Source organism: Sus scrofa, chromosome 9, assembly GCF_054392235.1.
Source record: "Sus scrofa isolate SSC_HxYL_T2T_F1_AM1 chromosome 9, Sscrofa_HxYL_maternal_Yorkshire_Landrace_v2.0, whole genome shotgun sequence".
NCBI classification, from domain to species: Eukaryota; Metazoa; Chordata; class Mammalia; order Artiodactyla; family Suidae; genus Sus; species Sus scrofa.
In genome coordinates this window covers 27,008,869-27,032,956 of record NC_139391.1, presented here as the reverse complement: position 1 = coordinate 27,032,956, position 24,088 = coordinate 27,008,869, and the positions used below count along the sequence as shown (strand labels likewise).

At 49.1% G+C, this 24,088-nt stretch overlaps 1 protein-coding gene and 1 long non-coding RNA gene across 35 annotated transcripts in view; one reads left to right on the top strand and one right to left on the bottom strand.

Annotated features, from left to right (window-relative positions):
- AMOTL1 (angiomotin like 1) overlaps nt 1-24,088 on the bottom strand; it is a 167,337-nt gene that overhangs the window by 9,061 nt on the left and 134,188 nt on the right. For 30 of the 34 annotated variants that reach the window (XR_014815023.1, XR_014815024.1, XR_014815028.1 and 27 more), the window contains 5 exons: nt 15,968-16,113; nt 13,366-13,515; nt 7,694-7,884; nt 2,016-2,141; nt 445-671 (listed from right to left, as the gene is read on the bottom strand). Coding sequence is in view for 18 of the 34 variants with exons in the window: in XM_021062681.2 (XP_020918340.2) it covers nt 445-671; nt 2,016-2,141; nt 7,694-7,884; nt 13,366-13,515; nt 15,968-16,113 (840 nt within the window). In the remaining 16 variants the exon portion in view is untranslated. Of the gene's footprint in view, nt 1-444; nt 672-2,015; nt 2,142-7,693; nt 7,885-13,365; nt 13,516-14,021; nt 14,309-14,364; nt 16,114-24,088 lie in introns of those variants that run through there. The other 4 variants (XR_014815035.1, XR_014815038.1, XR_014815036.1 and 1 more) reach the window with 1 other exon arrangement.
- On the top strand, nt 15,415-19,666 carry LOC146399810 (uncharacterized). The gene is made up of 2 exons (XR_014815095.1): nt 15,415-15,557; nt 15,669-19,666. It is a non-coding gene; the product is annotated as an uncharacterized LOC146399810 (long non-coding RNA).

The window sequence follows — 24,088 nt, the reverse complement described above, 5'->3', positions numbered from 1 at the left end:
GCTGTCTTACCCCTGATCTGGGGCAGAGCCAAGTTCAGAGGCCTGAGGCTGTGGGGTTTTTCCCATCTGAACATTTTATATTTCAGGGTCATCTCAACTTCAACATGAATGATCATAATTATGATGTGAATCAACCCACGGCTGGGGACGACTCTAGGTGGGGGATTTGCCTTTTCTTCTACCACCAACGTGTGATTGCTTCTCCTTTCCCATTTCATAGGTGAGTAAACTGAGACTCGAGGTACTCCATGGTATTTCCACTTCCACAAGGGTACCTGAACACCTGTGGCCAGATGAGGTGCTTCTCAAGGTTTGCGTGGCTGTGGCTCTTCAGAGCTTGGCCTGAGGAGGGGCGGGGTTCACTGGGGTGGGCGGGGCTTGCCCGAGGAGGGGCGGGGCTCACCTGGGGTGGGCGGGGCTTGTCTGGGGAAGGGTGGGGCTCACCTATGCTTCCCTTCCAGGTCTTCTCCTCCTTCCTCTCCTCAGCTAACTGGCTGCTGGTGAGGGAGGTCTGGCGGGAGTGCGTCCCTGTGGCTGCAGCGATGGACGGGACAGAGCGGGCCGGTCGCAGGCTGGAGGAGTCCGTCTTCCCAGCGTCTTTACGGGATCGCTGCTGGAGGACCTTAATCATGGCATCCTTTTCTATGATTTTGGCATGGAGATTTTTAATACTGTGTAATGAAACAAAACAGTCATGGTCAAAATCCACCTGGATAGAATAATTTGAACACTTCTCTCAGGATGCCCAAGAATTTTAATTATAATTGAGGAACGGAGAGTTCAGAGCAGTATAAGTCCTCAAAGAGGTACAATCTCCAACTTGGGTTAAGATGGACTTTTTTTCTTGTGGCTGAAAAGGGTGCACCTTCTCTGGCACCTCAGGAGACTCTAGGCAGTCCTGGAACCCCAAGGACATACAGTCTGAATGACAATGGCCACCCAACAGGGACCTCCTGGACTGAAGCATCTAGGGCCCTGGTGGAGGGGGTGGAAGGAACATAGGAAAGCACACAAAGGCAAGCCTCACAGAGGATGGGCTGCCCACAAGAGCCACTTTCCCTATTTCGTTTTTTTTCTCTTCAGGGCTGCACCCACGGCATATAGAGGTTCCCGGGCTAGGGATCAAATCAGAGCTGTAGCTACCGGTCTACCCCACAGCCACAGCAACACGGCATCTGAGCCCTATCTGCTACCTACACCACTGCTCACAGCAACACTGGATCCTTAACCCACTGAGCGAGGCCAGGAATAGAACCTGCATCCTCATGGACACCAGCTGAGTTCTTAACCTGCTGCGTTACAACGGGAACTCCTCACTTTCCCTATTTTTCTAGGAAAGAAAAAAAAAAAGATGGCCAGGTTTTCTGGGAGAAGATGATGTTTTCTCCCCGAAGGCCAAAGATGAGAGTCAAAAACCAGTGCGAGTTCTTTTTACAACCCAAAGAGTAACTCCCTGAGCCTCACAGTGATTCAGCCACTCAGCCCTATTTGCACTTCTGCAAACCAAGCCCTCAGGTCCCAGGGCTCCAGGGGGAGGGCTGGGGGTGGGCGGCAGGCTAGTTCTACTATGTCACACAACCTGCTGGCGTCTTGTTTAGTCTGTGCGAAGAGTGCATTAGCTACAGACATTCTTTTCTTTCTGGCTGGAATATACAAATCCTGGCAGAAAAAGACTCTGAGACACTGGAATATGACGTTTCCCTCTCCAGCTGGTAATGTCTAGAAGGCTGTAGAGACACACACCCAGAAAAAATACAGGCCTCTGAATTCGTATCATTAGCCTCCATCCGAAAACCTGCATCTGATAGGAAATTAGCCCCCAGAGACCTCAGGCTCAGGCCCATTTTTAAGGGGACTCTTGCCCTCTTCTCTGTGGCAGGGTGTGGGGGAGGGGAACTGCTGGAGAACTTGAGCTTGAAGCGGCGGAGGCAGGAGAGGGCTGGGGTGTGCTTGCAAACATCAGGCTGGTGGCCCCACCAGGGTCTCTTTGGCCGGACGGGAGCCCGGTTCCTTACGTGTACTCCATGTCCTGACATCTCCTGGTGGCCTGCACCACCTCCTCCTCCTCCTGCCAGATGTGCGCCTCCAGCGAGCTCTCGCCGTAGCTGCCGTTCCTCGAGTGGTTGATGATCGTGGTGTCCCTGGCAACACAGGACGCACAGGGAGGATGAGGAGAGCCCTCGTGGGGTGGGGTCCGAGGGCACCAGACTAAACATCTCTCTCCGCAAACCCCTTCATCCTCACCCCTTCCCCCCCCCCCCCCCCGCTTAATTCTGGCCGATTCTCGCCCCCAGTTGATAGAATTAAGGAAAACAAAATAAAATCCCCAAACCCACATTCCCCACCCTTCTCACTAATGATACGAAATAGTAAGCTAGGTGGCGGCCTCTGCATACGGACCCTGCACACCTATAGGTTTCATCTACTGACCTAGAGATGCTGGTATTATTATATTGGTTAGAATTTCTATGTTTGGTCTCGTTCATCCTTCCTTCTCCTTTCTCACTTTCTCAGAGTTAAAGGTTTATTTCTATTTCTCACCCATAGGGCAACTACTTGAGTATTGAGCAGGAAACGGGGACTCAGTGAATCCCTCTTGTCCTCCTGGACGGCGGGACTCTGGCTGAAGTGCCCTTCACATTTGCTCTCAAGCTCACTTCTTTAATGAGCCCCTGCCTAGGATTCAGGTCTGTTCAGGGTGACAGCCGTGCTGGGCAGCAGGACAGAGAGATGAAGACACACACCCTGACCCTGGCAAGTCCAGTCAAGGGGGTGGAGTAGGGGGAGGGAAGGACAGAGGGAGGCGACACCACAGCAGTTGCCGGGGGCAGACACCTGACTGGTCAGAGGTTAACTGTTCTTCCTGCTGCTGGTTTTGTCAATGAATTCCTCCTAATTAATGACGGCTGGCAAAAATAAGATATGTGTGCCATCTAAGTGACATAGGCATATCTTCGGCTGAAAGGCACAATGATGTCTCTGATGAGAGAATCAAACTAGTAAGAAAATATGTCACATCTCTTTAACTTCATATTCCAATGTTATAATCGTATTTAAAATCTTATAGCTCTTTTCTAGAATATTCCCAAGCAGCAAAAAAGGAGCCCTCCTTTCATCTCTCAGTTATCCATGAAGGCGTGTGTCCTTCATGCCCAGGCCTGGGTGAAGCTCGTTACCCAGGGTGTCTCATTTAGTTCTCTCAGGAACTTGACCAGGAGGTCCTATTATTCTCTTTCTACAGATGAACAGATGGGTAGCTTTGCAAGAACACCCAGTTAGTGAAGGTGGAAATGGATTCAGATCCAGAAACTGCTGATTCCACAGTCCATGCCCTTAACGATCACTCAAGACTCCCAAAGTTTCCTGTGACTTTATGAAGAAGGCCTCAGCCAAGGCTCGTGAAGAGAAAATGAACCAACGAAGGTGGCACACGTGAGAATGAGGCCAAATACGAATGGTGACTGCAAACACATCAGAAAGCCTGATAACATGGCAAGCCAGCAGTTGCTTTAAACATACTGACACAATTATAAATTCATTTCATGGTGCACAAGACTCTTCACTATAGCAATCAGCAGCCAGAAACATTTTCAACCGATTTACTTTTAGAGAATTTATGTAGAGCTGGAGCCAAATTTAAAAATTCACATTTATAACTGCCAAGGACGGCAGGTACAATTAGATGAAAACAATTTAGGAGGTAAATACACACAACTCTTGAAAAAATATTACATGGCTTTAAAATGTGTGAAAGATTCAGGAGATCCCGTTGTGGCACAGCAGAAACGCATCCAACTAGTATGCATGAGGATGTGGGTTTGATCCCTGGCCTCGCTCAGTGGGTTGGGGATCCGGCATTGCTGTGAGCTGTGGTGTATGCAGGTCGCAGATGCAACTTGGACCCCACGTTGCTACGGCTGTGGCATAGGCTGGCAGCTGTAGCTCTGATTCGACCCCTAGCCTGGGAACTTCTATATGCTTCAGGTGCAGCCCTAAAACAGCAAAAAAACAAAAAATAAAAGAAAAGTGTAAAAAGTTTCTAAACCTTCCCCACCCATACAAATTTGGGTGATTAGTGGTGCTACGACATATACCAACATGGCAACATCAGCTGGTATACAAAAATCACATTGGGAGTTCCCGTCGTGGCGCAGTGGTTAACGAATCCGACTAGGAACCATGAGGTCGCGGGTTCGGTCCCTGCCCTTGCTCAGTGGGTTAACGATCCGGCGTTGCCGTGAGCTGTGGTGTAGGTTGCAGACGCGGCTCGGATCCCGAGTTGCTGTGGCTCTGGCGTAGGCCAGTGGCTACAGCTCCGATTCAACCCCTAGCCTGGGAACCTCCATATGCCGCGGGTGCGGCCCAAGAGATAGCAACAACAACAACAACAAACAACAACGACAAAAGACAAAAAGACAAAAAAAAAAAAATCACATTGCCTAGAAACATCAAGTATGCAGCAGTGGCTGAAAAGTCACAAAACTAATGGCTGGAAGTCATCACTTTCACCAACTTTTATGTGGCCATTTAGCATCTAGGCAATAAGAGCTCAGAATTTTGACCTTTCTCAAAAATTCTTTATTTTCCCTTTCTCCCTTTTTATCAACAGAAAAGCAATGCTGAAATTGAGGTTTTCACTAAAAAGAACCTTAATAAAGGAGCTAAAAACATGACCTCCTCTGAATTGATTTTCCCCCAAGACTGTGGCAGGTAGTGGTCAGCGAAGGGGAGGGTGGTTTTCTTTGGAGCTGTCAGATGCTCAATAAATACATGCGGGAGCAGAGAAGGGGGAGGGAGGGATGGTGGAAAAGATCTCCATCCACCCATCCACCCATCCACCCATCTGTCGACCCATCGATCCATCCACCCATCCACCCATCTGTCGACCCATCGATCCATCCACCCATCCACCCATCTGTCGATCCATCGATCCATCCACCCATCTATCGATCCATCGATCCATCCACCCATCCACCCATCTGTCGATCCATCGATCCATCCACCCATCCACCCATCTGTCGATCCATCGATCCATCCACCCATCCACCCATCTGTCGATCCATCGATCCATCGATCGATCCATCCAGGACTTCAAACATGTCAGAGAAGGAGAGCAAAAGGGCTGGATAAATCCCACACAACTACTCCCCAAGAGCAAGAGGCTTCCCTTGCTCAAAGGGTGATGGGCGAGGCTTGGCCTGGATAGTGTGAGTGGGGCTGACTGTGGGCTCTGGCTGCTTCGACTCATGCCCCTCACTGTCCCCCTGTCCTGTACCCACCTAGAGTCTTATGCCTCAGACCTGCTCATTCCCCCACTTCTGGTTTTACCTTCCAGTCCCATTTGTCCCGGGATCCCAAACATACATCTAAATCTAATAAATCAGTAAGAGTTGACACAGCAATGACCCAAAAAGGCCCCGGGTCACACTTCTAAGGTAACGCATTTACACTGCTACCAGGGCTTTGGTGTCCTCAGCCAGGGGACTACGGTCTGGCTCCTGGCTCAGAACCAGTCAAGAAGAGTAATTTCTATTGTCAAAATTAGGTAAAGCAACACAGAAAGGCTTGTGGAGAGTCACCCAGCTACAGTCCGCCACAGAGGGAGAAGCCTCGAATGTGGACATCCTGCCTCCCTGTGCAGTATTCTTTCCATGGAAAATCACACGGCCAGACAACGCCCAGGGCAACCACTGACAGCTACACATCGGACTAAGCAGACACACGTGGCCAGTCCCGCTGTGTAGCCTTAGGATGATCCGTTCTCTTCCCCAGGATAGAGAGGCGATTTAGTTATTACCTTAGCAAGCAAAAAGCAAAAATTTCAATTATGGAAACATCACGAAATGTTTCCAAGGGCTTCACTGTTCTCATCCACACATTTCAAGGGCTGAACTGGAGGCTGCAACTTTCTCCACCACGTGAGCCACGACTCGGGTTATGCCACATGACACGAGTCCTGAACGCCTTTTCCACTCCCGAAGGCTCACTCGAGGGGGACGCTGGGGGTGTTCTCCCTCACAGCACAGACAGACATTGACAATGCGATCCCCGCGTGGTTGCTTTCCAATTACGTCTGCAGGTCTCCAGGTGCAAGTGTGCTGTGCGCCCAGCGGAAGGGATGGGGGGGGAACCTGTGCCCAAGAGGGTGGCCCTGGTCTCTCCAGGCTCCTGGAGGTGACAGCTGGGCATGCAGCTAGCCATTCTTCTCGACTTGGGTAATGACCACGAGGGTCCACACACAGCTTCAAAAGCATGGCCCCTGCACCCCAATAGGCCTTCTCTGCTTCATTCAGGGAGGGATTGCAGAGCCCAAGGAAGCGGGGGCTGCCGGCTGACCGGCTCGCCCCTGGCGCTCTCTCCTCCTGCCTGGTACATGTTCTCCCACCCCAAATGGTACCCCTTGGCAAGTTTTTTGGAGGCTCCTTAAAATTTGAGGATCTCCTCCAAATATACTAACTCAAAACTTTGGTAAATTCTGAATTCAACGCCTGATATAACTTACGGGCAAAAAGCAGGGCAATGAGAGCCCTGAAGAGGAGAAGGCGCAAGAGCGCCGTCAGTGCAGCAAGAGAGCACGCAGGCCGGGCCTTGTGCTCGCGGGAACCTATCCACTCCTTCAGCCAAGGAGCTTACTAGCATTATTTTGTGCAATATGGAGTGTTTTGAGCTAATTTTTAAGGAAAGAATAAGGCTGTGGACTGACAACCCAGGGAATAAAGGAACAGAGGTAATAACTGACAACAGCAGAAAATCATTTCAAACCGAGTGAAAGCAAGCTTTCGGTCAGACCAATTTCATTTGACAGGTGGCCCTGCCACTGACTGTCAGTGTGATCTGGAATGAACCACTGCATCTCTCCAAGCCTCATTTCCTCTCCTGCGAAATGAGGGGAATAACAGTTCTCACTCACAGGGCTGTGATGAGAATTACAGATTCTTCTTGTCTGGCCCATGACATAAACCCACTGCTAAAAAGAGCATACCGTGCGCTTCCCCAGCATCATTCTTTAGGACCATATAGTACTCCACCGTGTGGATCTATTTCATTTATTTAATCTTTCATTTTTTTAATTGACATATAGTTGATTTGCAATGTTGTGTTCATTTCTGCTGTTCAGCAAAGTGATTCAGCTATATATACACATATATACATTTTTAATATAGTCTTTTCCACGATGGTTTACCTCAGGATACTGAAAATAGCTCCCTGTGCTATGCTGTAGGATCTTGTTGTTTACCTAATCTAAATGTAATAGTTTCTATCTGCCAACCCCAAACTCCCAATCCATACCCGCCCCCCAACTCCCGGCAAGCACAGTCTGTCCTCTGTGTCTGTGAGTTTGTTTCTGGTGTGTGGATGTACTTTAAATTGTTGAATGCATCCTTCTTGTTGGATGTATTGATGTTTTCAACCACACTGGGATGAATGTCCTTGGCTATAAATCTTCAGGCACTTCTGTAATGATTTCCTTAAGATACACGTCAAGAACTAAAATTCTGGAACCAAAGCAGAGGCAGTATTGCCAAAATCATCCTCCAGAAATGCTAAACCATCTTGCTCTCCAATGAGCACTACAGCCTTTTCAAAATTATTTTTAGCCGATCTCTCTCCCTGGGATGCATCCTTGAACCCCTCTGGATACCCTGGCTTTTTTTTTTTTTTTTCCAGCTGTGCTTTCCTGAGCCGGACTCACCTCTCGGCGGCGGCGGTGGCTGCGGCATTCATGGCAAAGTGCCGGATGGCGCTCTCCTCCACGTACTTCTGCTCCCACTTGGTCATGTCGGCCTCCAGGGCCAGGATCCGCTCCTCCTTCTCCCTCACGAGTTCCATGAGGGCCGGGGCATTGTATTCTGGCAGGCTGGCTGGCTGGCCATTTCCGTGTTTCTGGAGAAGTGGAAGACATAACACCTTGATGCTGAATCAGGGCTGTAATGTAGACCCTGGGTCTGCAGAGCTACCCAGGTGGAGCACGCATGGTTCACCTGGATCCCCAGCATGGTGACAAGTGTCATCACGCCCTCGCTCCCCCTGCAGCTCCGATCACCCAGGCGGGGTGGATCCTAAACACCAGCAACCTCTATCCTCAGTTCCTTTACCTCATTTAATTCTTCTGGGACTCTATAATCAGTATTATCCCAGGTTTATCGAGAAAGCTAGGCTGCTGAGAAAACGCTGGCAACTGTGTCTTGGCTCTTAGCTAATCAGTAGCAGGGTCAGGATTCAAACCCGGGTCCATCTGGCTATCCAGCTTTGCATGACAGGAAGTGGCTTGCCCAAGGAGTTGCACTTAATTTATACCAACAGCAAGAACAAGAACGCAGTCTTGGCCTCCTGGTCCAGGGCACTCTCTCCAGAGGTCAGGGAAGCGATTCAGCAGCTTGCTTCCCCTGAGGCTAGGAGACAGAGTGCGGAGGAACAGGAAGTGGGAGTGAGATGCCTTAAGGTGCCTGGCCGCTTCCCCGGCCTCCTCCCTCCCATCCGGGAAACAGAAATTAACACCTGCCCCACGTGGGAGCCAAAGAGGACAATAAACATGAAAGCACCTAATGCACTTCAAAGGGCTAACCTAAGTAAATTCCTGGCAGAAAACCTCTAACACAAGCCAAGCTCATTTTCCAGCCCTTTCTCTTCATCCGTGCCCATAAGGGAGGAAGACAAGCGGTCGTGTTATCTGGACACGGGCTGAGGACGCTCACACGCTTTTCGGACTTTCTCCTTTCTAATTCAGGGGTACGACTTCCTCTGAGCAAATGACGTAGAGGATGAGGGGGTTTTGAGGTTTGATTTCAGGTCAGCGGTGGAGACAGGTCATCCCAGGGAGTCAGGGTTAGGAGTGCAGTCGGGCCTGAGCTACTCAAGGGAAGAATGATTCCATTCCAGCTTCTCTGCGTCCGGGAAAACACATTCCCCTCCTGCTTCCCAGGGATCACACGCTTCAAAGGCAGAGCTGTTTGCAAGGTGAGGGGTACCTCTTGTTGTGAACCACAGAAACTACCCAGAGACACATCTGAGAGAGAAGGGAACAAATGAACTTGTGGGGTTTTTGCAAACCATACGCTTCTATGTGATTCTTGAAAGCTACCAATACAAATTATTCTAGGGCCCAGCGGTAGCTTGCCAGTGACCAGCATTTAAGCCAGAAGAGGGTGGACAGCCCATATCTGTCCTCATCAGCCTGCACAGGAGGTCACTGACCCCATCTAGCCAGGCATCCGGCCTCAGGGTGGGAGGATAAACAAACCTGTCCACTGAGATAAGAAACTCCTCTGGTTTTAGAAATTTTCCAAAAAAAAAAGATCCTCTGGCCTCACTTGACTGCTCTCTATGCCTGTCGGTTTCTGTCCAAGTTCCTTATGTTGCCATCTGGGCTGGCAATCTAACTCAGGTCCTCAGAGCATCACTTTCAACACTCAAGGGTACAGAGACAGCACAGTCTAATGGTTAAGTGTGTTGTGTTGGCCAGAAACACAGATTACGGTCAGGTAGGACAGCTTCTGCTGCCTGTTCAGCTCGCCCACAACTATGTACATGAGCTGGGGATTCCACAGTGAAAAATGCAAGTAAAAATCTTGGCCTTCAAGTGTTCACATGGGAGGAATGCCCTGATTAACTGCATGACCTTGGGCTGGTCTCTGACCTGCTCTGGGCTTAATTTTGCTCTGCAAGAATATTCCCTTCTTCCCTTTTCTACCTCCTAAGACCACTGGGGAAGTAAGATGTGAATATTACTTTCAGTTCTTTTCAAGAAAGAGAAGATTGTGAGTTCTTAAAAATGTTATTTTCCCTTCCTCTTGTATGTTATTTCTCTTTCACTTCCCCCCAGCTTCGAATGATGCTTAAGCAGTCACCTCCGACCTGGCAGGGAAATTACGTCTAATGATGGAATCTGTTCATTGAGAGCCGCTCTTTCCTGCTGCTCCCAGTGTCCTGACTTATTTTTCCCTCCCCTCGCCTCCTGCATCTCAATCAGCTATATTTGTTACCTTTTCTTCAGTGGGATTGGAAAAATTGGAGTAAGGTATGAATTCAGGTACCAAAGATGCCCCAAACCTTCAAATGACTCTGAAGGTAATGACAAGAATAGCAGTGACAGTTATTCTTTCTTCAGCAATTGCTAAGTGGCAGGTCCTGTGTAAATACTTGGTGCAGATTTTCTTTTGTGTAGTTACAAGTATAGAGTAAGTACAACTGACATGCCCCATTTTAGAAACAAGGAAGTGAAGGCTTAGAGAGATTAATTTTCTAGGAGGAGAAGACAGGATTCCACCCTGGTCAGCCTAACCCCAGAGCTCATGCTTTCCATTAGCATGAGTTCATGTACTCTGCTGGACCCATCCTTCTGGAAGGTTCCAGGGTATCTTGCAGGAGTAACTGGGGCTCAGTGTTGCTATGAGGGGGCCAGGTGGAGAGGCTCAGCTGTGTCTTGACGCAGGTCTAAACGCAGAGCCCTTGTGAGGGGTGTTGACTGAAAAATGCCCCCAGCTGCTGTCTCAACAGTCCCCTCAGAATGAGTCTCTATGGGAGGAGGTGGGCAGTGTGGTCTTACCGCTTTGTTGAGGGGGGAACTTTATTTAGTGTGACTTCAGTGCGCCTTCTAAATTAGGGGTCAGCTAAATGCCTTGGTGACACAGTGGTGAAGGGACAGGGTGGGTCCCAGGTCCCCCACATCTGGTATCACATGCGCGAACTGCTCAGAGCAGGTGCTCTGCTCCAAGGAGGAAGTGGATCAAAGAGGCCGAGTTTCCTAGATGCTGATCATTCCTACTGGGGGCCAGCAGAGCTGTGACTGCCCCACTTGTCCAGAAACTCCACGCAGGAGCTGGATCAACCTGTAGTACCTGCCATGTGGAACTACTAAAAACTCAGTGTCTTGGTGGATTTCTAACAACATTTTTGCCTTTTCTGGTTATAGAATAACATACATTCACTGGTAGAAGGAGAAAATGAAGTAATAAAGGAAAAAATAAGAAATAAGACTCTTCTTTTTAATAAGCAGGGAAAAGCAGAGAAATCCCTAGAGAAAATGCCTTTCAGAGCAGAGGAGACAGAGCAACACTCTCATTTAAAAAAAAAAAAAAAAAAAAAGCTGTAATGTTAATTTAATGAGATGCTGGGCAGCCAACTTCTGTTTAAAGATTGACCCCCCTCTCTTGAGTCACGTGTCAGCTATACACAGCTGAGGCTCTGCTATCAGCTCCTGCAGACAAGTCCAAAATGCAAGCCATGTCATTTCCCAGGAGAGCTGCAATTCTGAAACTTCTGTCCTCCACAGACAGCCTAAATCTGATAGCATCCTTTATACACAGCAGGAACGCTGTGTCTGCTGGTCTGAGGAAAAAATTGGTGCGAGTGTGTAAGGATCTGAGAGTGCATATGGGACTGGTCCTCTGTGGCAATAGAGATATTTTTCAAACAATGCCAACTTCACATTTCTTCTTGATACACAGCAAGGATAATGGAGCTGAGTCTGGTTTCTCTCCCCCCTCCCCTTTGTTTAAGGAAAAGTTATCTCATAAGACTAAATGCTGTGATAATGTACAGGAAGAAATTCTCATACATTTTGCATAAGAAAGTAAATTGGTACATCTACTCAGTAGAGTGATTTGGCAATATCTAGTAATACTCAGCATATGCATTCATTATCCAGAAATCCCATTTTTAGGTATATCCTCCTGAGAAACTCACATTCTTTAGCAGGGAGACACGTTAAAAAGGCAGCTCATTAGAGTATTGTCTCCAACAGCAATAGCACTGGCAAAAATCCCAAGAGCAATCAGTGGGGGAGATATAGCTTAGAATACATATAGTAGCTGAAATGAATGAGAGTCTGGCTTCATAGCACTCAAAATAGAAGATCCGAGGATAAGGAATTTAACTATAGGGCGTGGGTGCCACATTAACTGGAAAAGAACATTCTTTTCTGCTCTAAGTACTGAGATGTGCCCATTCTGTCAACCAAAGACTCATAAATACCCACCAGGTACCAGCACAGTACCAGGTATCTGAGAGCCTGCCCTCCAGCTGGGAAGCTTAAGATCTGAATAAGTGAGCAACAGAGAACAGCGGAAGGGTGGCCCCGAAGTGCCAGGAAATGCGGCACAGGTTCCAAGGATCAGAAGTCCAGAGACAGACTCGCTTTTCCCTGTGAGCTATCGACTAAGCCAACATGGTAGGGGGCTGGTTGGGCTCCTTAATCTTCAGGCAATCTCACCAGCATCTCCATCTCCAACCAAGTACACACGCCCAGAGGGAGCTGTGTGTGCTGCCATGAGAAATGGCTGAGCTGGGCTGAACGAACACTCTCAAGTGTTTTCAAGTGTTTCAACCACAGCCACTATGCCCTGTCCACTAGATAATTCCAGGGACTTGCATTTCCCTGGTTCCAAACTTAGAGCACACCCTTCACCAGCTGCATAGCAGGCTGTGCCCACCACGCTGGCTGATGACATGCAAGCCTGGGTCTCTGGAGCCAGGATCCCTTGACCATCCTGTAATGGAGCCTGGCTCAGCTGAAGGACTTCTCCCCTTGCCGAGGCCCACATGGACCCTGGGCTGGAGTGTTTCATCCCAAGCTTCTTGGTGGCTAAGTTACAGGAACAGCTGTGACCAGGAGAAACAGGGACAGGCAGAAGGAGGCGGGGCTTGTGGCCAGTTTTACTTTCTAGGGATGGTCCTGATTCCTTCCCTTCCTTTACCCTGAAAACTCACTGATGACCGTGTCCTACAGTTTCACCCCCTTCTTAGGTCCCCCCATGGATTCCCACTGTCACTACACTCTAGTTGACACCAACAGTCTTCAGGCTGATCTCCCTGACATCTGTCCCTCCAGCCCTCCTCTGACACCACAAGAGGGCTCTTCCCCTAATCCTACAGGGAAAAAAAGGCCAGGCTCTCAACCTGACTAAACACTCTCCACACACTGGCCACTGCCTCCTTGGGCTTGCTCCCCCAGGTGGCTGCCCCCGGCTGTCCCTGTCCAGGACTCACCCGGCTCCTCTCACCTCCTTCCTCCTCACATACCCCACCTCCTCCCCTGATGCCCTTCCCCCAGAATGCCCGACAAACGCATCTTTCCAAATCCAACTCAAACGGCCTCCTCCGTGAAGCCATCTACAGCACATGCCCCCATGCCCAGCCCCCAGGGGTCACCACTCTCTCCCTGTAGGGACGTCTGTCCCTCCAGTGGGTGACCTGTCCGGCTCCTCCACTGGCTGCTGTGCTGGATCAGGCAGGACAAAATTGTCAAGTGCCCCTGCAGGCTCAGGGCGCAGCGCAGAACCCAGCCTGCAGCAGGTGCTCTGCTCGGAGGGTCAGTGTTCGCTGAACGCAGGCGTCGGCCTCCGCCGGCCTCGCCCCGCCAATCACCTGCTGGGTCCTCAGCGCGTCCAGCTCCCTCTCCAGCCAGGTGCGCAGTCGCCGCTCCATCTGCTCCCGCTTCTCACACGCCGACTGCAGCTGGGTCAGCGCCTGCTGCAGCTTCTCAACTTTCTCCACATATGCCTGCTTCTCTCGGAGCTGAGCAGAGGAGGGTACAAAGGAGCACGGATATTTGACAGTGATCTTCAAAGCTGGGGTGGAGGTGGGCACAAGGGGGCGGGGTCACAGTCCCCGGAGATCCTATTTAAACAAGGGCATGAACCTTCCCTACTCCTATCCCTCCGCTGTGCTGGGGCACAAGGAATTCAGACGAAGGCCACCAGTTACACCTAAAACGGCTGGGATGCTAGGAATTGAAGACGCTAACAGGACACTTGCTTTCAAGCTCAATCCTTGGTTATTGCTTAGTAATTACAGCATCTGCAGGCACTGGAAATGAGATCAATTAAAGACTTGTTAAATGTTATGAGGAAATGCTTACTCTATAATGTTAAATGAAAGCTCTAGAATCAAAAATTACATTATCATAACTATGTCTATTTGTCTATTACCTACGTATGAAAAAAGACTGAAAGGAAATAAAAGCACTAACCATGTTTACCTGTAGAGAAGAATAAGAATCTCTCATCTTCTTTACTTCCGTATTTTTCAAATTTTCTATAACTATCCATTACTAGTATAGTAAAGAAATTACATCTGTATGTATAAATGCATGTGTACCCATTTGTGTATGTGTGAATAAATTTCTTTTTTTTTTTTTTTTGTCTTTTTGCCTTTTCCAGGGCCGCTCCCATGGCATATGGAGGTTCCCAGGCCAGGGGTCTCATCGGAGCTGTAGCCGCCGCCCTACACCAGAGCCACAGCAATGCCAGATCTGAACTGCGTCTATGACCTATACCACAGCTCACGGCAACGCCGGATCCTTAACCCACTGAGCAGGGCCAGGGATCCTTAACCCACTGAGCAGGGCCAGGGATCTTAACCCACTGAGCAGGGCCAGGGACTAGGGTTCCTAGTCAGATTCGTTAACTGCTGCGCCACGACGGGAACTCCAATAAATTTCTTATTACAGATATTTGTGGAAGTAACTTTCCCCTAAAGATTTCAGAGCACTCTATGGAAAAGCCACTGACAGGCCTGGACGGACAGGAAGGGTGTAATGAATGCTCAAACCACAGGAAAGGAGAGGCAGATTAAGGTGAAAGTGATTTATGTAAATGTCACATCAGATATGGATTTAGCTTCATGAGCAACAACTTCCTACTCTTACCCTCAGACTCTGTTTTCTTCCAATTAGGAGTCTGGCCCCTGTTCATAAATTCCAGGCACATTTCTAACTTCCTGGGAGGTGGCTGGTGCCCACAGCCAGACGGAAGCATTTACTTGAACTGGTCCTGGGTGAGAAGATGCCAGATGCTACTTCCTGTCACTCTGCACCTGGGTGTGCAGAGGCCTTGCAGGTGAGTCAGATCCTGAGTTCAACCCATGGCCGGCTGGAACATGCTAGCAATTTAAGCCCTCGCTGAGAAGGGTGGCTCTTGACTTAGCCGGCAGCCCTGCCATGAGCTCTGCCTGTGTCCTGGCCAAAGCCACTGCCCTAAAAACGGAGGTGCTTCTGACCTTTTGCAGGGTAAGGGGTGCAGAAGCAACTCAGAGCCTTTTCTACACCTGCTCCTGGGATCAGTTTTCTTCTGGGCCTTTCATTTCCTGGGCCTTTGATTGCCTGAGGCCCAACTAACTAACTATAGGTTCCTGTGCTAGAAAAGCCTCATCTGATAAAAATATGTAATGAGTACCATTCATACCCCATCACCACAGTCCTAGACTCTGTACGGTTTTCTGAGTGTGCAGTCACTAGAATATAAGTGCCGTGAGATTTGTCTGTTTGGGGCAGAGGGCACAATATGTCCCCAAGGCCTGGAACAGTACCTGGCATGCAGTTGGCCCTCAATAAATACTTGTCAAATGAATGAGTTAGGATTATCCCTAACCAACTGCCAGCTTCTTTAAAGGCAGAGCTCTCTCTCTTTCACCCTCATATCTGCTTAGGTCTAGCGAGGAGTATTGAAAGCCTTGATTTCATCAGAAATCACTGGATCCCTAATGCTTGAGTGGGCTCACCATGTTGTGGCCTTGGGGGTTGTTGCCTGGTGAAACCACCTTTTGGAAACCGGAGACAGGTTTGCTGAACACCACCCCCGCCCACCCCGGCAGACGACTTGGCCTTTTTGATCGAGAGCCCCAAGACACAGCCCTTGGACTGTTCTTTTAATTGACTCTCTTCTCCACAGGCACCAGTGGTTCCCAGTTCTTCCATGTATTTCCAGCCCTGGACACCTGCTGGCCAGTGGGAGGCAGGCTGGGTTTCTGGCTGAGGGTGAGCTCTTCGCTGGTGGCATCCGCGTCCGCCTCTCATACTCTGCCTGGCTCTGAGTGGATAAACTCGTGTGTGTTCACTGTTATTTGGGAGGTCACCTGCATCGCTCCTCTGGCTCAACGAGTCAGCTCTGGTTAAAGGTACTGGGTGAGGAGATGGAAACGGGGGCCCCGAGGGCTCAGTGCATCCCCACCCTGCCCCCCGCAGCCTCACCTCCTCTTCCAGCTTGATGACCCTGGCCTGGGCGTTGCTCAGAGCCTGGTCCAGGATCTCGATGTGTCTCCGGTGGTCCTCACTGGCCGTCCGCACTGCCGCTAGCTCCATCTCCAGCTTCTCCTTTTCCTTCAAGAATTCCTTGTCTAGAAGGGAGACGGGCACAAAACCACCTCTGTCAGAAAGCACGCACCCTCTAGGCTCACTGCCAGTCCACATCTGGCAAGGATTAAAAATCAAAAAGCATGCAAAGAGCAGAGGGTCGGATGACTGCTTCTGCCCCCTCTTCACAGGGGTGGAGTGTGAAACAAGGAGTTTCTCAAAAACCGCTCTTAACTCCAGATGCGTTTCAGGTTCTTGAGATGAATGGCACAGAAAGAACTAGTGACTCCACCTTCTCGGGGACTCACTTCTGGGCAACACTGACTTCAATGCTTCAGATTAACCTTGAAGCTATGATTTCGTTTTAAGCTCACAACCCTCCTGCGCCTACCTCCCAAACCACTGATGGCAAGGCAGGCCATGGTCATGACAACCCTGACATTCTCATTCACAGAAACATCAACCACGGTCCAGAAGGCTAAGCGCTTGGCCGGAGGCCAGGCAGCAGAGGGGAGCTTCAACCCCGGCCTCCCACCTCTGGCCGCCCCCTCTTCTGCATGACCTGGCCTCCCCTGTTCTCTTAGTTCTGTTCAGGAAAGGCCCGGTGCTCTGGATTTGGGAAAACAGCTTGCCTCTCATTCAGTGACCCAGTAACTGCTGGCGATCACCGTCTTTCTGCTCACGGGAGAGCAAAGGCTGCCTCTAAGTCGCATCCATGTGGCCCTCCTGTAGGCTCATGGACCATTTTACTTAGGCAGGCAGGACCAATAGTGTTATGAGATCAGTAGGATTTTTTTTTTAAGTAAGCAAAGTCTTTATTAAAGGAAAGCAAATAGTCTTTATTAAAGGAAAGCAAATACTACGCACAGGGATGCTGGGAGGGGGAAGAAGAGCCCCCTGCTCTCTATTGTCCTATAAGGGTTTTTATCCCTTAAAGATAGGGGGGGACCAACATGGGTCCAGAAAGATGTGGTTTTCTCCCATTGGCCTTGACCAGTTACCTATGTCAGTCCTTGTCCAATAGGGGTCTTAGGGGTGGAAGTGTCCCATAAGTTCCATGGTTTCTTTGCCCTTCTCTTTCCGTAGACTGAGTCACAGGGGGTTAGGGATTAATGTCCATGTGGGCTTAGGTACACTCCCTAATGAGATCAATATGACTTAACTGAAAACATTTCTCCTGCTACAAAAGCAACACAGGCATACCTCAGAGATGCAGCAGGTTCGGTTCCAGACCACTGCAATAAGGCAAGTCACATATTTTGGTTTTCCAGTGCATATCAAAGTTATGTTTACACTATACCGTGGTCCAGTAAGCATGCAATAATAGCACTGTCTAAAAAACAGTACATACTTTAATTAAAAATACCTGATGGCTAAAAAAATGCCAAAACAATGGTGGTAGTCACCTTAGAGATCACCGATCACAGATCCTCTTGACAAGTGCAGTCATAATGGAAAGGTCTGAGATACTGTGCGAATTACCAAAATGTAACACAGAGGCATGGAACTGATGCTGCTGGAAAAAGGGCGCCGACAGACTTGCTCAATGCAGGGTGGCCGCAAACCTTCAATTTGTAAAAATTGCAAGAAAACAAAGTGCAACAGAATGTAGGACGCCTGTATATTTTATTTTTCAAATAGCTAGAATACTTAGATATGTTGATTAGAATATGGAAAAACGTGAACGAACTTACTGTGTAAGATTAAGGGACTGTTTAAAAACACTACTGTAAACCCTACTATAGAACAGGATGCAACCCTTAAAATTAAGTTAAGAGAATACCAATGACGTGGAAAAACATTTTCACTGTTGAGAAAAGGGTTACAAAATCCTATGCATACACACGCTCTTCCATATCAGTACAAAACAGGGCGTGTCACTACAACAGCAGCAGTGACAATAGTTAGAAATTGATTTCTTTGTGCTCACAGCCCTGAAATGCCTCATCCTAGTCACCTAGTCCTCAGAGCAAACCACACCGAGACACAGAGACCCAAAGTCTGGAAGCTACTGGACAAGCACGTGACAGTGGTTTCATTCACTCATGATTTCCTGCTACAGTCATTCATTCATTGAGCAAAGAGTTGTCAGATATTAAGGACCAGCCCTACAGGCATGGAAGCAAAAGAAAGGATGGAGCAGGAAAAATGTGGTTTCGAATACAGAGTGTAAGAATAAAGAAGACTTTAAGGCTGCAAATGCACCATAAACAACTCACAATCTTAAAGCGGGAGGGGATCACAGGAAACCACGCCATCCAGCTCCACCCACCTTGTTTATGGGTGAGGAAAGGAAAGCCCAGGAGCAAAGGCACTTGTCCAAGGTGCCTGGCCAGCTGGGACAGAGCCAGGGCCAGAGTCCGGGTCTCCTGATGGCCACTATGCTGACCTTCCCGCTTGACTGAAGTGCCCTTGCTTTGTGAGCTTATGTGGATGGGATCAGGTGCAGTGGAAGAGCTTTGCAATGGACAGAATGAATGAGTATTCTTATAAAGCCTGCTTTGGCCATGATGCCGAGAAACAGCGGCGCCTCTCGGAAACAAAACGAGGCCACCAAGATCCTGACCCAGAAGAGAGTATGACTTTGGGGCTCTTTATGCCCCACTGTAATGACCCGGTCCCTCCTCCCTTTCAGTGGCTTTTCAAATGCTGCCTCTGAAACTTCCTTCCCAGTGTGTGGAGAATGGGTACGCAAGAGGCCTAAATAAATGGGCTGGGAGCAACCACTGGCTCTGGGCGCCCCCCCATCCACAGCCCTGGGCGGACATGACCCTTCCTTGCTTTCTGTACAAAATTACTGACATTTGAGCACTAGCTCCCTGGGCTTGGACAACATCTGAAGAGGCGTGGTGCCCGCTGGCCTTGTCCAGGCTCTGGAGGGCACCCAGGAGTTAGTTACTCAGCAGGCAGTCTTGGGAAAGAACCACGGGATTTCAGAGCTTCTGCCTGGTTATCAACCTAAGCTTAACCGTTCTCGTGTTTGTTGAGGGCAGCCAAGGACAAATCAGTTTTGATCAGAGGCAAAGTCGAGAAACCACAACCAGAGCTTCCAAACTGAGTTTGCAAATTGCTGATCATAATTATTGCTGTGTCACAATGACAGCTACTTGGGTTTCTGATTTAATGAATACCCCTCACCTCTGACACACCACACACACACACACACACACATACACACACACACACACACACACACACACTACCAGTACTGTGCTATTCTCATGTTAAGCAGTATCATATCGTGGATAGGCAATGGACTGCAGTAACAGGAAGAACTGGATTCAAATCCTAGGTTCACCACTTTCCAGCTCTGAGGTCTTGGGTGCACTATAAGCTCTTTGAATCTCAGCTCTCTCATCAATCAACTGGGAAACTGAACAGCCACATCATCGTGGTTCTGTGATGACTCTGCTGATGCCTATAAAGTATAAAAGGACCTAAATATCCAGGACTTAGTTTAGGTCATTATTGATTCCCTGAGCCTAGAACACTGTCTGGATCAATAAATACTGTTGAATGAATGAATCTTCTATTGGGTGCCAAGCTCACTGCCAACAGTATAGTAAATGGTAGCTCCTGTTAGCTGCTGGCATTTGGTATCCTCATGATCTCCTGACCGCCTTTGTTATAAGCCGTCCGCTCCACCTCTGAAGCCACCACTCATCAGACGGCTGGTACTGCCCATGAATGAGACTGGTTCCCTTCCCTGCCCAGGCTCCTTGAACCCCACAGTGCACACCACGGGACGAAGATGTGGGTTCTGCACAAAGACTCCATTAATTCTGGGATGCGTTTCAGGCCTCTGGAATTCATGGGTCCAAACACGTCCTTCCTGAGCTTGGTGACCTGAGACTTCAGGGCGCAGCAATATCAGTTAGTGTCACTCACTCTGGCTCAGAACTCCTTGCCCATTGACAGGAAGTTATGCCCTTAATGACCAAATTTCAAAAACAATGTTCATGACAACTGGGATAACAGTAACAAAACCGCTCATGTTTGTTGAACGGGCACTGGCTTCCAGGAATGACCTGTGTTACGCCCTTGAATTACTCCATTGATAGCATTTCCTTTAAGTTTACTCTGGGAGGTAGGCACTATTCCCGTGCCCATTTTCCAGGGGAGGGTCAGTAACGTGCCCATGGAAGGGAAGCTCTCACGGGAGAGCCAGAACCAGCATCAGCACGTCTCTCAGCACGTGTTCCCAGGCACGGCGCTGCCTCCCCTGTGCATCTGCACAGAGATGCAGACCCGCACGGTGACAGGAGCAGCAGGCGTGGGAGGGCACCACTGTAACACAGCTCATTGTGGCCCAAATTTAAGGACGTCACGGGCCATATCATACATCTCAAAATATAGCAATTACAGCATGTGTATCTCCTTGCAAATGTTAATTAAGCTGCTGCTGTGTGGAGGCAGCCCAGAGTCGTGGTTAAAAGCGTGGCTCTAGAATCAATCTTCCAGTCGGTCTGCCCCATTCATGTCCGGCTCCACCCCTTGGCACATCTTTGTGCTTCAGTTTCCTTGCCTTTAATGTGAGGATCACAACAGTACCGACTTCAAAATGCAAACAGAAACACCCAGTAAATGTCAACTATGATAAGGCTGTGGTTACGGAGGTTGTCCAAAAAGTGTGATAAATTCTTGGGCTACAAGGGGAGCAGGACGGAGCACTCTGCCTCCATCGGGCGGGAAGAGAGGCAGGGACTCAGGCAAAGGCAGTGTGCGTGGTCGCTAACGATTGCTGGATCGGTTACTATGACAACACAGGGAGGTCCCCTACCTCAGGCTAGGGTGCCAGGAGGACTGGTGTCAAGGCAGTCAGCCTGCGTGGTGGGGTAACTGTGCCTCTTAATTCCCCGGAGACACAGGGACTAGGTGTGTCAGAGCCGTTCAAAAAAGCCATCTCTTGGGAGATGCCCAGGGCGGGTCCCCTGAGCAAAACCACCTCACAGGAAGGTCCTTTCAGCTCATTTAGGAGCTAAGCAAGCCCCTTGGGATGGATCGCAAGAAAGACCAGCTTCACACTGAACTTTTGGTTGGGCTCCAATGTATATACTGAGAATTCCTAGAACAGGCAAGTTGACACAAGGGAACTCTTGCCCAGAATGCTGTGTTTACTCAGTGGATATGAATTACCCTAAACTGTGTGGAGCAGGGTTTTGTTGAGCCTGGTGGCTCCGTTCCCATCTACACAGAGGATGTCTGCTCACACACTGTTTGCTCTGGAAACCACAGCGATGGCAGTGGCTTCGTAGCCAGGCCGACCTGGTGTGATCCTGGCACCTTCACATACCGGTTCACCTTGGACACGTGACCTCCCCTCTCGTCAGATGCAACTAACAAGACCTATTTCGCAGGACTGTTGTGAGGATTAAAAGGTAGGTATAAAAGACCTATCGTGGAGCTTGGCACATACAGATACTTAGCAACAGGAGCCAAGACGCATTACACTGGGGCTTTACCCTGTCCCGGACACTGTGCCCTCAGCTTTACAACAGACACTCATTTCATGACTCATCCTATCAACTCCACTTGACAACCGAATAATCTGAAGCCAAACGAACTATAATATTTGCAACAGGGCCAATGGTCGTTGCATTTGTGCCTCTACCCACAGGTTAGTCTCTGCTTGAAAACGAACAGAAGTGGATGAAAACTAGAACTGGGCCCAGTCATCCAAAGATGCCCTCCTTCTCTCCTACCCTTCTCCTTTGCCATTTGTGGGCAAGGTTCAATGCAGACAGTCCGATGAAGGTGTTTCTGCAATTACCACCTGAGCACTGGGCTTAACTGTTAGCTGAACCTCGGGATGGTGGACCCTAGTAGCCGCTGTCAAGAAACAGTGATGCTGGAACATGTGTGTGTGTGGGGGGCGGTTGTCTATCAGTGGGGGTGTCAGGGCCCCGTACCCTATGCTGCTGGTTCTCAGTGCTGTGCTCCAACAAACGGCTGGAGCGCATGAGGGGAGCAAAGCTGTAACCCGGCCCTTCTCAAGTAGGAATTAATTTCTAGGCCTTTCCTGATGGATTTGGGATGAGTTTTTCCCTGAGCTGGAGGGATGGAGGAGTCTCGCTGCTGCCAGCTTGACCGAGGCAGTGACGAATTCACTAGAATACTGGGAAGGCCAAAGAGAGGTCATCCTCTAAATACCATGTGATATCTCTTACACACGGAATCTAAAAAAAAAATGATACAAATGATCTTATTTACAGAACAGAGACCCAGAGACAGAGATCAAACTTCTGGTTACCAAAGGGGAAGGGGGGAGGGATAAATTAGGCATTTGGGATTAACAGATACACACTTCTGGATATAAAATAGACAAACAAGGTGCTATTGTATAGCATAGGGAATTCTATTCACTATCTCGTAATAGCCTATAATGGAAAGGAATCTGAAAAAATATAGATATATACATATATGTAACTGAATCACTTTGCAGCACACCTGAAACCAACACAACACAGTAAATCAACTATACGTCAATTAAAAAAAAATTAAAAAGGGAGGTTTTCCTCTCCCTCCTTTATTCTTCAAGCCAGAACCAAGGTTTGACCCCTTAACCAATGGTTCTTTGGGGGTTTAGATCTGGATTGTGTGTGTGTGTGTGTGCGCTCGTGTGCACGTATGTGTGCCCACAGACACACATGGGCACACTGACAATAAGCGCAAACAAGCTACTTCTGTTCAAGCTCCAAATCCCATATGCTCACACAGCAGTCAATGCACAACTGGCCCACCTGGCATCTGGTTCTGCAGGGTGGTTTCCCTGGCCCTTCTCAGGGTAGGTCCTGTTGCCTTGGCTGTGGGGAGAGGGAGCAGTGGTGACGAGGACAGAGGAAGCAGGCACAATCCAGAAAACCTTCCTGGCAATGCCAATGGCCAGAAGTCTCATTTTGGCCGATGAGGCCGGTTCTAGGCATACAGTCTCTAGCACTTTCTAAGTGAAGAAGAGAGCTTAAGAGACTATCAGAGAAGAAGCCACACACAAGGAGAGGCTGAGGGAGTGGTGGTGGACTGGGCCCCCCGGGAACCACAGCAGAGGTGCCACGTCCAGCACTGGAGATCACTGGGAGAAGGCCTACCAGAGATACTACTTCTATGTGGAATCTTAAAAAATGAAGCAGATGGACTTATTTACCAAACAGAAACAGACTCGCAGACGTGGAAAATGAACTTATGGCTACAAAGGGGATAGTGGGGGTGGGGGGAGGACAGGGAATAAATTAGGAGGTTGGGATTAACGTAGACACACTCCTGTGTATAAAAGAGATAAACAACAAGCACCCACTAAATAGCCCAGGGAATTACATTCATTATCTTATAATAATCCTTAGTGGAAAAGATTCTCAAGTAGAACACACACACACACACACACAATGTATAACTGAATCATTTGTGCACACCTGAAACTAATACAACATTGTAAATCAACTATACTTCAATTAAAAAATAAAAGAGACAGGTGCTTTCTAGCCTGGAGTTGACAGCCTTCCCAGCGGCTGCTCAGACAAGCGTCCACGCGGGAAAGCGTCTGCTTAATCCTGCGCAGAGCTAGGTTCTGGCAGCAGCCCCATCTGCACGACAAAGCCCTTCGCATGGGCCCTGGCCCTCCACTCGCCCTTTGACAGTATCCGATCTAAAGGGCCCACATGTGACCAGGGCCAGGCCAGGTAGAGTCTCTAGCTGGGACGGGGTGAGACGCCTACACGACAGGTGGCCAAGCGACCATACTGCGTGTGTGCACTGGAGAAACAGCAAAAGCCACACCGCGGAGGATGAAGAATCACAGATGGACACGGAGAGGTGGATGAGCATCCACGGTGAGAAGGACAGAGGGGAACAGAGCTACAGGGACAGACACCGGCCCATCGATATGACCTGCCCCTTGGTCCTCACTGACGGGCCAGCCCTGGCCCCTGCGCGGCCTGCCCACCCATCCTGCTGGGGTCTCTTCACACACAAAGGTACTTCAGAAACAGTCCTCTTATTTGGGTCTAAGCTCAGTCAGATTTTTTT